Source organism: Dysidea avara, chromosome 2 (assembly GCF_963678975.1).
Source record: "Dysidea avara chromosome 2, odDysAvar1.4, whole genome shotgun sequence".
Classification (NCBI taxonomy): domain Eukaryota; kingdom Metazoa; phylum Porifera; class Demospongiae; order Dictyoceratida; family Dysideidae; genus Dysidea; species Dysidea avara.
This window is the reverse complement of record NC_089273.1, coordinates 49,934,626-49,946,569: the sequence shown is the minus strand read 5'-3', so window position 1 is coordinate 49,946,569 and position 11,944 is coordinate 49,934,626. Positions and strand designations below refer to the sequence as shown.

General features: G+C 36.4%; 2 protein-coding genes across 2 annotated transcripts; one reads left to right on the top strand and one right to left on the bottom strand.

Annotated features, from left to right (window-relative positions):
• Positions 1-4,035: 4,035 nt before the first annotated feature.
• LOC136248200 (probable outer membrane protein pmp6) lies at positions 4,036-5,418 on the bottom strand. The gene has a single exon (XM_066040011.1). It carries the CDS (start codon positions 5,416-5,418, stop codon positions 4,036-4,038), a length of 1,383 nt encoding a protein of 460 aa, XP_065896083.1.
• A 5,594-nt stretch (positions 5,419-11,012) lies between these two features.
• LOC136248199 (uncharacterized) lies at positions 11,013-11,880 on the top strand. Its single transcript, XM_066040010.1, has 2 exons — positions 11,013-11,786; positions 11,860-11,880. The coding sequence occupies exons 1-2, from the start codon at positions 11,013-11,015 to the stop codon at positions 11,878-11,880; spliced, it is 795 nt and encodes a 264-aa protein (XP_065896082.1).
• Positions 11,881-11,944: the final 64 nt, after the last annotated feature.

The following is an 11,944-nucleotide window of genomic DNA, read 5'->3' as shown; positions in this document are numbered from 1 at the left end:
TCACTCTACAGGTCATATCTCAGTATTGGAACAGAATATTTGCATTCTGTAACTTGCATCATAAAGCCCATTAAATGCTTACTAAGAGCTGAAAATGGCATTGCCATAGCATAATAGTACAAAAAGTTATGAGTGATGAAATTGTGAAAAATTAGGCAAAAATAATGTGCCCACATGCCCTATTTTCGCAGGCCCAGTCACAATTGTTGATTAACATTGTCAGCAAGTGGTATCAGTGTAGCCATGCAGGACCACTAATTGTAAAATCAACCCATCAAAGATGTTCAGGATCTTGTGTTGATAAGGTTTTAATTTTATTACTATAAAAGCTAAAACCACGCTCGAAAAGATCAACAAAAATTGGGAGAGATTGTTGTTGGACGGAATTGCAATGATTATCACAATAATAACAAGTCTACAAATCATGTGATAAGCTGCAAAGTAATGATAGTTGTCTTTTTAACATCCTCGAAACCGATCCAGTAATGGCTTCATCCTGATGAAGTTGATCTTGTGGTTAAGGAATGGCTCTAGTAGCAGTAGAAGTGATAGACCAATCACAATCACTAGTGTACATAACACTGCCACATTAAAATATGGTAGATGGCGACCATGACAGTACTTTATGTCAGGTGATAGGTAAGTGTAAACCTTATCCACATTATTAAATGTCAGTGATCTCAACAACAGCAATGAAGTTGTGGCTACAGAGGTATAGGACAAGAGCAGAAGGAAACAAACAGTTCGGATAATTCCTTAACTAATAAATGAAGAAAACTTGTGAGATATTCTTGCTGATTGACAGATTATTACTATTATAACTGAGACAGCTAGTGGATGTGTATAGTGAATGAATTGTTGGTCAATTCCACTCATGTTTTTTTACTAAACAAAGCTGTCCTAGAAATTGAGGAGTGATTTTCACAAGACTGGATAAAGTGGTAACAGTTGTAAATAATCCTTTAGATTGGTATAAATTTTGGTTCAGTATAATATCCAGCATACTGTAATAGTATGTAATAGCATACAAATAACCAATCCCAACAAGATAGTACTGTATGTAATAAGAAACACTAGAATAACTATGACTATCCAGTATATCATTGATAATGTGACTATCATTACTGTCTGTCCAGTTGAACATTTGTCAACACTTACACATTCTACAGAATCTAATGAGAGAGTATAGCCTTCTTCACAACTACCACAAGCAGTACCAGATCTGTGTGAACTATACACTGATTCATTCTCACTGGTGAGAGTTCATAAAATCCATTAGTAGCTTCACAACAAGTAAAGTTACAGTAATTGTTGGGACAAACTGTCACTGTTTATTTATCATTGACTACTCCAAACCAATAACCTCTCCTGATAAATGATGTACTATCAGAACAAGTTATGATATCGTCATCATAGTAGCATATACACCTATGTGTTGTGTTATCATTATAGAAACCAGGGTGACATGGTGATAATTCAATTATTAGCTGTACTGAAATAGTTTTCAAGTCAGTTTGACCACCATCATGAGAAGTAAGAGTCGTGGAAATATTTGACGGTGTTGTAACTTTGTCTCCTATTACACTTATTCCTCTTATATTGTCACAGGAAATTAGCACATTGGTTGACACTCCAATAATATCATAATTTTGACTGTTACTGATCACTGAAAATCTTGTTGCATCAGCAAGTTGGTCATAATAGTCCCGTACACAGGCATGAATAGTAATTTCTGGACCAAGCATTACATTGTTTATGTAGTATGTCCTACAGTTAGTGTCATTGTTTTTAAGAACACATGTAGCTGGTTCATCCATAACTAGTTTATTGCAAGGAGTATTAATATAATTTCCTCTTTCATATGCTAGAGATGCCTCATAACCCACAATGCTGCTGTTTAGGCACAAGTCATCACAAGATGATGATATATGAACATATATATCTTCACCTACAAGAGCAGTATTGTTATAGAAATGAATGGCTGTGATGTTCAGTATTACTTTATTTTGAAAAGCACCAGAAATTTCTCCATAGATAGCTCCACCATATATAGTGGCAGTGTTATTACTGAACATAATATCAGAGCCATCACTAAACATTGCTGTGAAGTTATCACTAAGATATATGGCTGCACCATTTCCTTTAGCTGAGTTGTTTACAAATATTGATAAGGAGTGTGTAGAAATGCTAATATTGGATTGCACAATAGACACAGCTCCGCCGCTTTCAGCAATGTTGTTAGCAAATATTATTGAAGTGCTTCCTCGTAATAACACATATGAATTAGAACTAGAGGCTACAGCTCCTCCTGAAGAATATACAGCTTTGCTATTTTTAAATTATTTTTAAATGATACTGTTGAATTTCCATGAAATATTAAGTAGCTATTTTTAGTACAACTTAAAGCTCCCTCTGTTAGTACAGCAGTGTTATATCTTAAACTTACCAGGGAGTATCCAGAAATGACACAATGCTGTTATCAACATTTAAAGCACCACCTGTTGTTGCTGTATTGTTAGTGAATGTTATCTTTACATTATCATTAAATGACACTGCGTCATTAGAGTGTATTGCTCCTCCATACCTGGCTCTGTTGTTATGGAATGACACAGTTGAGTTTCCATGGAATTTTGTGTAGCAGTTACCTCCAGATAATGAGTCTATAGCTCCACCTCCATACACAGCTTCATTGTCAAAGAATGTTAACTCTGAGTTACCACTAAATGAGAATTCAGAATTGAGGTTGCTGTGCATGGCTCCACCTCTACTAGTGGCCACATTTCCACTTAACATTATTCTTGAATTTCCATCAAATGAAACCTTTGAATTTAAAATCTCAGAAATGGTTCCTCCCCATTTTCAAATTTGCACTATTGTTGGTGAATAATATGTCTGTGTCTTCATAAAACACCACATAAGTGTATTGAGCAGTTATAGATCCTCCTTCTTTTGCAGAATTACCTCTAAAATTTACTGATGATTCACCTCTTAATGATTTTAAATCTAGAATTATATGCACAAATGGCACTGCCACACATAAATGCCAAGTTTACATTAAACATTATTGTTGTGCTTTCATCAAATGAAATTCTGCTCCTACCAGAAGACATCATGGCTCCTCCATTCGTGGCATTGTTGTTGTTAAATGCTAAAGTTGAGTTTCCGTTAAAAGTCATGTGACAGTTCTTAGTACAGTACAAAGCTCCACCTCTATCCACACCAGTATTGTCAGTAAATGTCACCATGGAATGACCAGTAAATGATACATCACAATTATTAGCAAATAAAACACCACCATTTGATGCTGTGTTGTTAGTTAATGTTATTGTTACATTGTCAGTAAATGACATTTTGCTAGTACGATCAGAGAGTATGGCTCCTCCATACTTGGCTCTGTTGTTATGGAATGACAGGGTAGAGTTTCCATGAAATATTGTTTAGCAGTTACCTCCAGTGTAAGAATCTATAGCTCTACCTCCATACACAGCATATTGTCACTGAATGTTAACACTGAGTAACCACCAAATGATAATCTAGAATTTATTAGTTGCAGATCATAGCTCCTCCTCTGTCAGTGGCCTTATTTCCACTTAATGTTACTCATGAATGTCCATCAATTGAAACCTTTGAATTATGAACCACAGCAATGGCTCCTCCCCATTTTGCACTATTGTTAGTGAATGATACTTCTGTGTTTTCATAAAACAGCACAAAAGAAGTATGAGTGGAAGTTATAGCTCCTACTGAATTGGCTTGGTTGTTGCTGAATTTAACAATCGAGTTTCCATGAAACTCAATGTATGAACTAAACTGAATCATTACTGCTCCTCCTCCTCCTTCTCTAGCTGAATTACCTCTAAAATTTACTGATGATTTGCCTGAAAATGAAACATAAGAATTATATGCATCAATAACACCACCTGTTCCTGCTGTGTTTTCATTAAACATTACTGTTGTGCTGTCATCAAATGAAATTCTGCTACTAGCATAAAGCCTTATAGCCCCTCCATTCATAGCAAGATTGTTGTTAAATGTTTAAGTTGAGTTTACCTTAAAAGTCATGTAACAGATGTTAGTACAGTACAATGCTCCACTTCTATCTACACTAGTATTGTTAGTAAATGTCACCATAGAGTGACCAGTAAATGATACATCACAGTGACTAGTTAATAAAACACCACCATGTGTTGCTCTGCTGTTAGTGAATGTTATTGTTACACTGTCAGTAAATGACATTTTGCTAGTATGATAAGAGAGTATGGCTCCTCCGTACCTGGCTCTGTTGTTATGGAATGACAGGGATGAATTTCCATGAAATGTTGTATAGCAGTTACCTCCAGAATATAAGTCTATAGCTCCACCTCCGTACACAGCACTGTTGTCACTGAATGTTAACAATGAGTTACCATCAAAGGAGAATCTAGAATTGAAATTGCAGTACATAGCTCCTTCTCTACCAGTGGCCTTGTTTTCTGTAAATGTTAATCTTGAATTTTCATCAAATGAAACATTTGAACTATGAAACTCAGAAATAGCTCCTCCCCATCTGGCAGTATTGTTATGGAATGAAATACTTGCATTATTATATATTACCACATAAGAAGCAAAGTTCATAGCTCCTCCCCCAAACTCTACTGCTACATTGTGACTGAACTCAACAACTGAGTTTCTACAAAATAATAAACTGCTGTTCTGTACGGAACATATTGCTCCTCCACTTCTGGCTCTGTTATCATCAAATGTTACTTGTGACTGATCTTCAAAAGAGATGAGTGACCTTTCTTCAGTAAATACTGCACCACCATATCCAACTGCTGAGTTCCTTGCAAACATTACTATAGTATTCATTCTGATGAACATCTTGGAATGAGTTTGATAGATGGCTCCACCTTTATTGTTAACTGAATTATTATAGAAGCTCACATTACACTTGTCATCAAATTTGATAATAGAGTTCCTGCTATAAATACCTCCACCAGCAATGGCTTTATTATCCTTGAATGATACACTGTTACTGAGAATTAGACTGGTATGTGAAATATAAATGGGTACTCCTTTGTTTTGGGTAAATGTAGAATTTTGTAGTAAAGAAATATGATCATTAACTTTATTATTTGAATTATCAATGTACACAACACTTTCAGCTGGTCCATTAGAAGTGAAATTACAATTGTTAATTACCAACTGTACCTGAGTACTCTGTTCAGGACTAGATGTATAGTAAATAGCTGCTCCATGACCTTTGTGGTATTTGTTATGTGTAAACTGACAATTGTTAATGTACACATTTCCTGAAATGTTTGACAGTACAACAGCTTGTGCAGTTGAGTTGTGAAATGAGCAACCCTGAATTATAATATTGGAAGAATTGTTATTTAATATCAATCCCTGGCCATGAACTATTGCTATGACCACCATTGTTATTTTCAAAGATATCAAAATCACAATAGTCACAATGATAATGTGAAAAGAATGCTCAACATCGATACCAGAACCACACCTCTCTGAATTGACACCTTCAATAGTGATATTATTGCAGAATACAAATTTACTGACCCTATATCATTACAGTTCACAGTGGGATTTCCTTGTCTAATTATTGTAATATTGTTGAGACCTTCAAGTGTCACGATTGAAGAAAACACAATGTCAATTGATATGTTAATAACAGTGTAGTGGCATTATTCAACAATTAAATAGTTTCAAATTTTATAACATAGAAGTTTCATCCTCATCACTTCCTGAATAAGTAACCTGGGATGAATCCAAGGAGGTGACAAGGAGGGGCACAAACAGGCTAAGTTGTAGGTGGTTGGGGAGAGCCAGATTCTCTTGTTAGTTGCTGCATTTTGAAGCAGTAATTAATTACCTTTTAGTAGTGTGTCACTGTTAGATTTTTGCTATTTACCCTTTGTAGATGGTTAAAAGGGCTCTTAATGTCTTAAACAACAGCAACATAATAATTATTTTTAGAGGCGTATACACAAAGGTTGTGGGTAACAATTTCACAGCTACTGTAGTTTGACTTTGGTTCACTTTGATTTCAGGTGAATTTGTAATAAACGCTAATAAAATATAATTTATGCTTATTTTCATGAACTTTATAAACTGATCTTGGCATGACATAAAGTTTAATTCTAGTGTATTTTAGTTAGAAGTATGACTGGTTCCTTCACAAGGCGAGGGGGTATTTGCCCCAAGTGCCCTCCACCATTGACTAACATCATTTTCAGCATCATTACTAGGATGGACGTCGATGTCATACATAACTCTTTTGACTCCATCAACATTCCAAAGGAGCAATAGCAGCAGTAGAACTATCATTGTTGTAAACAACATCTTATATAAGATTATCTTAATGGTGACTACTAGCTATATACAAGTTTGCCTATTGTCACAGTATTTATAGGTACAATAACATGATGTAGTGGCAACCACAAGACCACACATTATATTTACGTAGTAAGGAAACACTAATTATTGATTAGCTGCTTAGTTCTTCTCTATTTGCATGACATCAAAACATTAGCAATAGGAATACAATCGAATATTCTTTGGTCATACCAGCGTATCATAAAAATTTGGCATGTGATATTATTTGCTCAGTTAGATCAGCCCGATATAAGTGTGTATTCACACACAAGTATGCAATATAAATTGACAAATGATACCTTCAAACATCATGAATACAGTCGCATGTATGACAGACAGAAAGACAGGCAGACAGATAGACAGACATACGTACCAACAGACAGTTTGTAGGGTTCCAGATACTAGGGAATTTTAATAAAATTGTAGCATTTTGGCACATGTTGCTTTGTGCATGTCCGTAAAATTTATTTAGCTATGTGCCTTGACATGTGAATAAACACTGTGAGTATACTTTCATAGATTAACATTGAGAAGTTCTTAAGATTGGTGCTAAGTTATATACATATGAACATTGTACATACCAAAGTGATAAAAATATTACTTAGGCTGCTGAGTACAAAGTCTAAATACTAGATGGGACCACAATATTTAGGCAAGAGCCTACTTGGTCTATAGACAGTATAAAGAAAAGTACAGAGGACACAATACAAGCCATATTATGCTCACTCAATAAAAGGCCAAGTTTTATTTTACTGTTGCTAATGAAACTACAGATTCTAAAAAGAACTGTAGGCTGTTAATTCATTTATATGACTGTAACAGTTACACAACTTCTTTAATTCCCAGGAAACAAATGAACAGACAGTCATGTCAACTATGTGATGGCTTGCTGTCTTACTTATATAATTTTTTACTGTCACCAATCACCATAACTGCTTTGGTGATGAATCAAAGAGGAAGGCTAGTTATAAATTTTACCACAAGATGATGAACTGAATATGGTGCAGGTTTCAACTAAGACATGGCAAAACAATTAAATGTATGCACATTTACTTCAGGTTAATTTTTGTGTCAATTGTAATAGTTTGAGTCGGGGGTCTGCAATTCCCTTGAATCTCATACAGCCCTCTTTGAAATCTTGTTGAAATCTCTGATATTGAAATTTGAAATCTCTGAAAATTACTTAAAAGTTCCTTATATTTCCTGTATACTTATGCTATGTGCAGCAACCCCACCAGTTTGCAGATAACTCAAGAAAGGATCCCGCATATTTCTGTATACTACATATCATGTGATGCTACTATTCCGGATATCCATGATTTCAAAGGTTCTGAAATCTTGCCACAAATTGCTTGATATCTTGCCAAATTGCAAAGATTTGAATCTTGTACAGGATTTTTCCAAGTTGCGGACCCCTTGGGTTGACTATAGCAATGAGTAGAACAAGTTTCATTTATGTCAGTCCAGAGACAATAAAAACATTTATTGCACCACTTTCCCCTCTAGATTTATATAAATATGTGTGTGTGTGTGTGTAATAGTTATACTACAGGCACGAGTGCTTTGCCTGATATATAGCAAGGGCCGCAGTCCTGAGGGCAAGTTCGTATATACAGGCAAAGCACAAGTGCCCATGGTATAACTATTATGCTCTACTTTAGCATGCAGACTTACCTAATTGGCAAAAGCTTTAGTAGTTATGCTCTTCTCTTATATAGGGAACCTAGTAAGCTGTGATTGTGGGATTGAATTTTGCCAAACAAGTTGTGATTGTGGGATTCAATTTAATAGCTACATCAAACAGTAGTTTGATTTCATTATTGCTAATATAGTAATTTTAAGAGACTAGTGTTAATTATGTTACTTTAATTACTACATTTAAACACAAAAAATCTACTGTTGCTATATTAAAATTGAATCCCATAATCACAAATTTTTTAAGCAAAATTTAATCACAGCTTGGTTGATTCCCTATATAAGAGAAGAGGATAACAGCGTAACATCAATAAAATTTGATGATTTCTGGAGTGTGCACTCCTATTAGGTGTGCAATGTCTTGGGTTAACGAGATATATGCGCTGGTACATACGAAAACAACTAAGAAAAAAGGTGCTGTCCATAAAAATCCAGAGATGTGAAATCAAGGCGGCAGCCAAGAAATAACTGTGAAACTGATGGTAGGTTAATGGCAAAATTTTTAATAATGAGAATTCAGGTGAATTTGGTGCTTGGAGAAGGCAATACAAATTCACTGGAATTCTCATCATTAAAAGTTTTGCCATTAACCTACCATCACAATCATTTCTTGGTCGCCACCTTTGATTTCACATCTTTTTTCACCCTAGGGTGAAAAAGATGTGAAATCGTTAAGGGGGGCTTCAGGGTCTATGCCTATAGACCCCACCTAAGTGATGACTGGAAAATGCCATAAAACATTGAGAATTTAACTGTTGACATGCACAGGGGAGGGCGGGTGTAATTTTAGTCTTAAAGCCTACCACACTAGCGAATCACAAAATGTGACCTGGTCTGACAAAACCAGTTGGTCATTTCAGCTAAAAGCTTATGTATAATTACCTAATGAATCTACTAGGAATTTTCCACATTGTAATGGTATGCAACAACTTTAAAATGCATTATCCTAATCACAAGACCAGTTGTGATCTGTCACAATAATGAGAGAAGTATGTTTATCAACATCTGTATTGTCGCACGTGGTTACTTACGCATGCGTAACATTACAAAAGGATTTTCTTTGACGCGCTAAGGCTGTATGACCTACTTCTCTCTCATCACCTCCAACCTAAATAAGCTGTGGTACCGTGGTGAAAAGTGTGTAGATAACGGTACAAAGGAAGGTTTGTTTGCTTTCAGTACGTACAGTTGTCTCGTTCGCGTATATTCGCAGCTGCTGGTCACCCTCAGTTGGCAACAATTGGAACTGAAAGTAGACTCTGAAGCGGATGGCATCGCTGGGAAACAATCCATCCAAACGAAAGAGACCAGAGGATTCCCCTGACGATTCCAGTAAGAGCGTAGATGTTTGCCGTCATTGCAGCAAGAAATGTACTAAAAAAGTGAGGCTGTTCAATGTGATTTGTGCTGTTCGTGGCTGCACGCATCTTGCGAAGGTCTAAGTAAAGACGAATATAAACTGCTTACTCAATTAACATCCACGGTTGAAAATGTTATGTACTACTGTAAGTTTAATAAGTGTGAAACGCGCTCCAAGCAGCTTATGTTCGGTTCAATTAGTAAAGCACTTTTCCCACCGGCTGACAGCTCTGAAACCAGCACAGCAACGGAACAGAATTGTTTATCTAAGACTCTGACTGACCTTAGTGAGAAAATTGCTGATTTGACTATCAAACAACAAACACTACACAACTCAGTGCAATCTATATCCTCCAAATTTGTTGAGTCTGCTGTTAACATGGACACTGGTGCTCCAGCTCAATCCATCACTCAAGGAGCTGGTCCATCTAGTAATGCTCTAGACATTATAGATGAGATGGCAGATAGAGATCGAAGGAAAAATAACATTGTCGCATACAATTTCCCGGAGTCCACTGACCGAAACATTGATATTCAATCATTTAAGGCCCTAAGTGACACAGTTTTCAAATTGGATCTGGATGTAACCAAGGCTATTCGTTTGGGACCAAAGATCCCTAATAAACACAGACCATTACTATTGACTGTTGAAGATGTTGACGAAAAGACTTTCATGCTCTCTCATTCTCACTTTCTGAAGCGACACGAACAGTACAACAAAGTATACCTTGTCCCTGATAGAACAAGACTTGAACGTGCTAAGCACAAAAGGGTTGTTGACGAGTTAAAACAAAGGAAGGCCAATGGAGAAACTAATCTGATAATTCGTAATGGCATTATTTCACAGAGACAACCCCGTGTAAATATAATTGCTGAAACCACCAACACTCAGCAGGCTACTAATTGTTCCTGATAGAAGTCTTGCTGGTTCTTCAGTAATGATAAGTAATACAATGTTAAGAACTTTGTATACAAACGCTGATCAGTTTTTAAATAAGCGTGATCTTCTTTCCGCTCAAATTACAGGTAGCCACCCCCCTGACATAATTATTATTACCGAATTGCTTCCTAAATCACCAAATTCTACTGTTAGCTCAGCTCTACTGGCACTTCCTGGATATTCTCTTTACGTTAACTTTGATCCAAACACATATACCCCTGTCACCTCTCACATACGCGGAGTTAGAATATTTGTCTCTGAGAAGCTGCAGGCTCATCAAGTATTTTTTCACTCACCTGATCTTGAAGATCAAGTATGGGTTAGAATTCAACTTTGTGGATCTGATTCACTGTTAGTTGGCTGTCTGTATCGTAGTCCTACGGGTGATCTCAGTACTAGTGTTTCATCTCTTTGTAATTTATTTACCAAACTCGATAACTATTCTCACTTATTAGTATGTGGCGACTACAACTTTAAAGAAGTTACTTGGTCAGACCTTTCAGGTTCAACTACTAATTCTCATATAGTACCTTTTCTCGACTCAGTAGATGATTTATTCTTGTTTCAGCATGTCAACAAGCCCACAAGAATTAGACAGGGTGATTCTCCAAGCCTACTCGATCTAGTATTCACAAACGAAGAGAATATGGTTACAAACTTGTTGCATCTTCCACCCTTGGGTAATAGCGACCACATTTGTATACAGTTTGATCTTTTGTGCTATTTGGAGCCGAAGAAGACTGACAACTTGAAATATAATACAAGAGCGGCAAATATTGATCTAATGAAGCAAACTCTTGGTGATGTTGACTGGGTATCCTTATTGGACCCCCTTGATATGAGCGATGCTTGGTTGCAATTTAGGTCAATCTTTCAGGATGCTCTTGACAATTGTGTTCCTACTTACAAGCCCAAGGAGAAGAAAAGCCTATACAGTAACTCTGAAGTGTTTAGTTTGAAAAGGAAAAAGAATCATCTTTGGAAAAAGTACCTCTCGACCCGTTCTCTCATAGACCTTGCAAACTTTAAATCAGTAAATAATCAGCTTAGAAGCTTGACTCGTAACCTTAGAAAAGACTACGAAAAGAATCTGGCTCAAGGTGTCAGATCTAGGCCTAAAGCATTCTGGCAATATGTTAACTCAAGGACAAAAGTACGCCCAGGTGTTACCGAGTTGGTCTCCTCGGATGGTTCTGCAATACATTCCGATACTGAAATGGCTACTCACTTTAACGAATACTTTTCTAGTGTATTTACCTGTGAGGACACCACAAGTATTCCAACAGTTGATTCAACTAGTTCCCCTCTCCTTGATGACTCCATTGAAATCACTCCTGAAACTGTTTTCAGCAAGCTAATAGCTCTACAAAGTAATAAATCCTCTGGACCAGACGGATGGCCTATAACTATTATCAAATCTGTAAGTGAATTTATTTCTGTACCATTATCTATCCTGTTTAATAAATCGCTAAATAGTGGCACTTTACCTTCAGATTGGAAGTGTGCCAATGTAACACCTATTCACAAAAAAGGTGCACGGAATCTGGCCTGCAATTATAGACCAGTCAGCCTCACTTC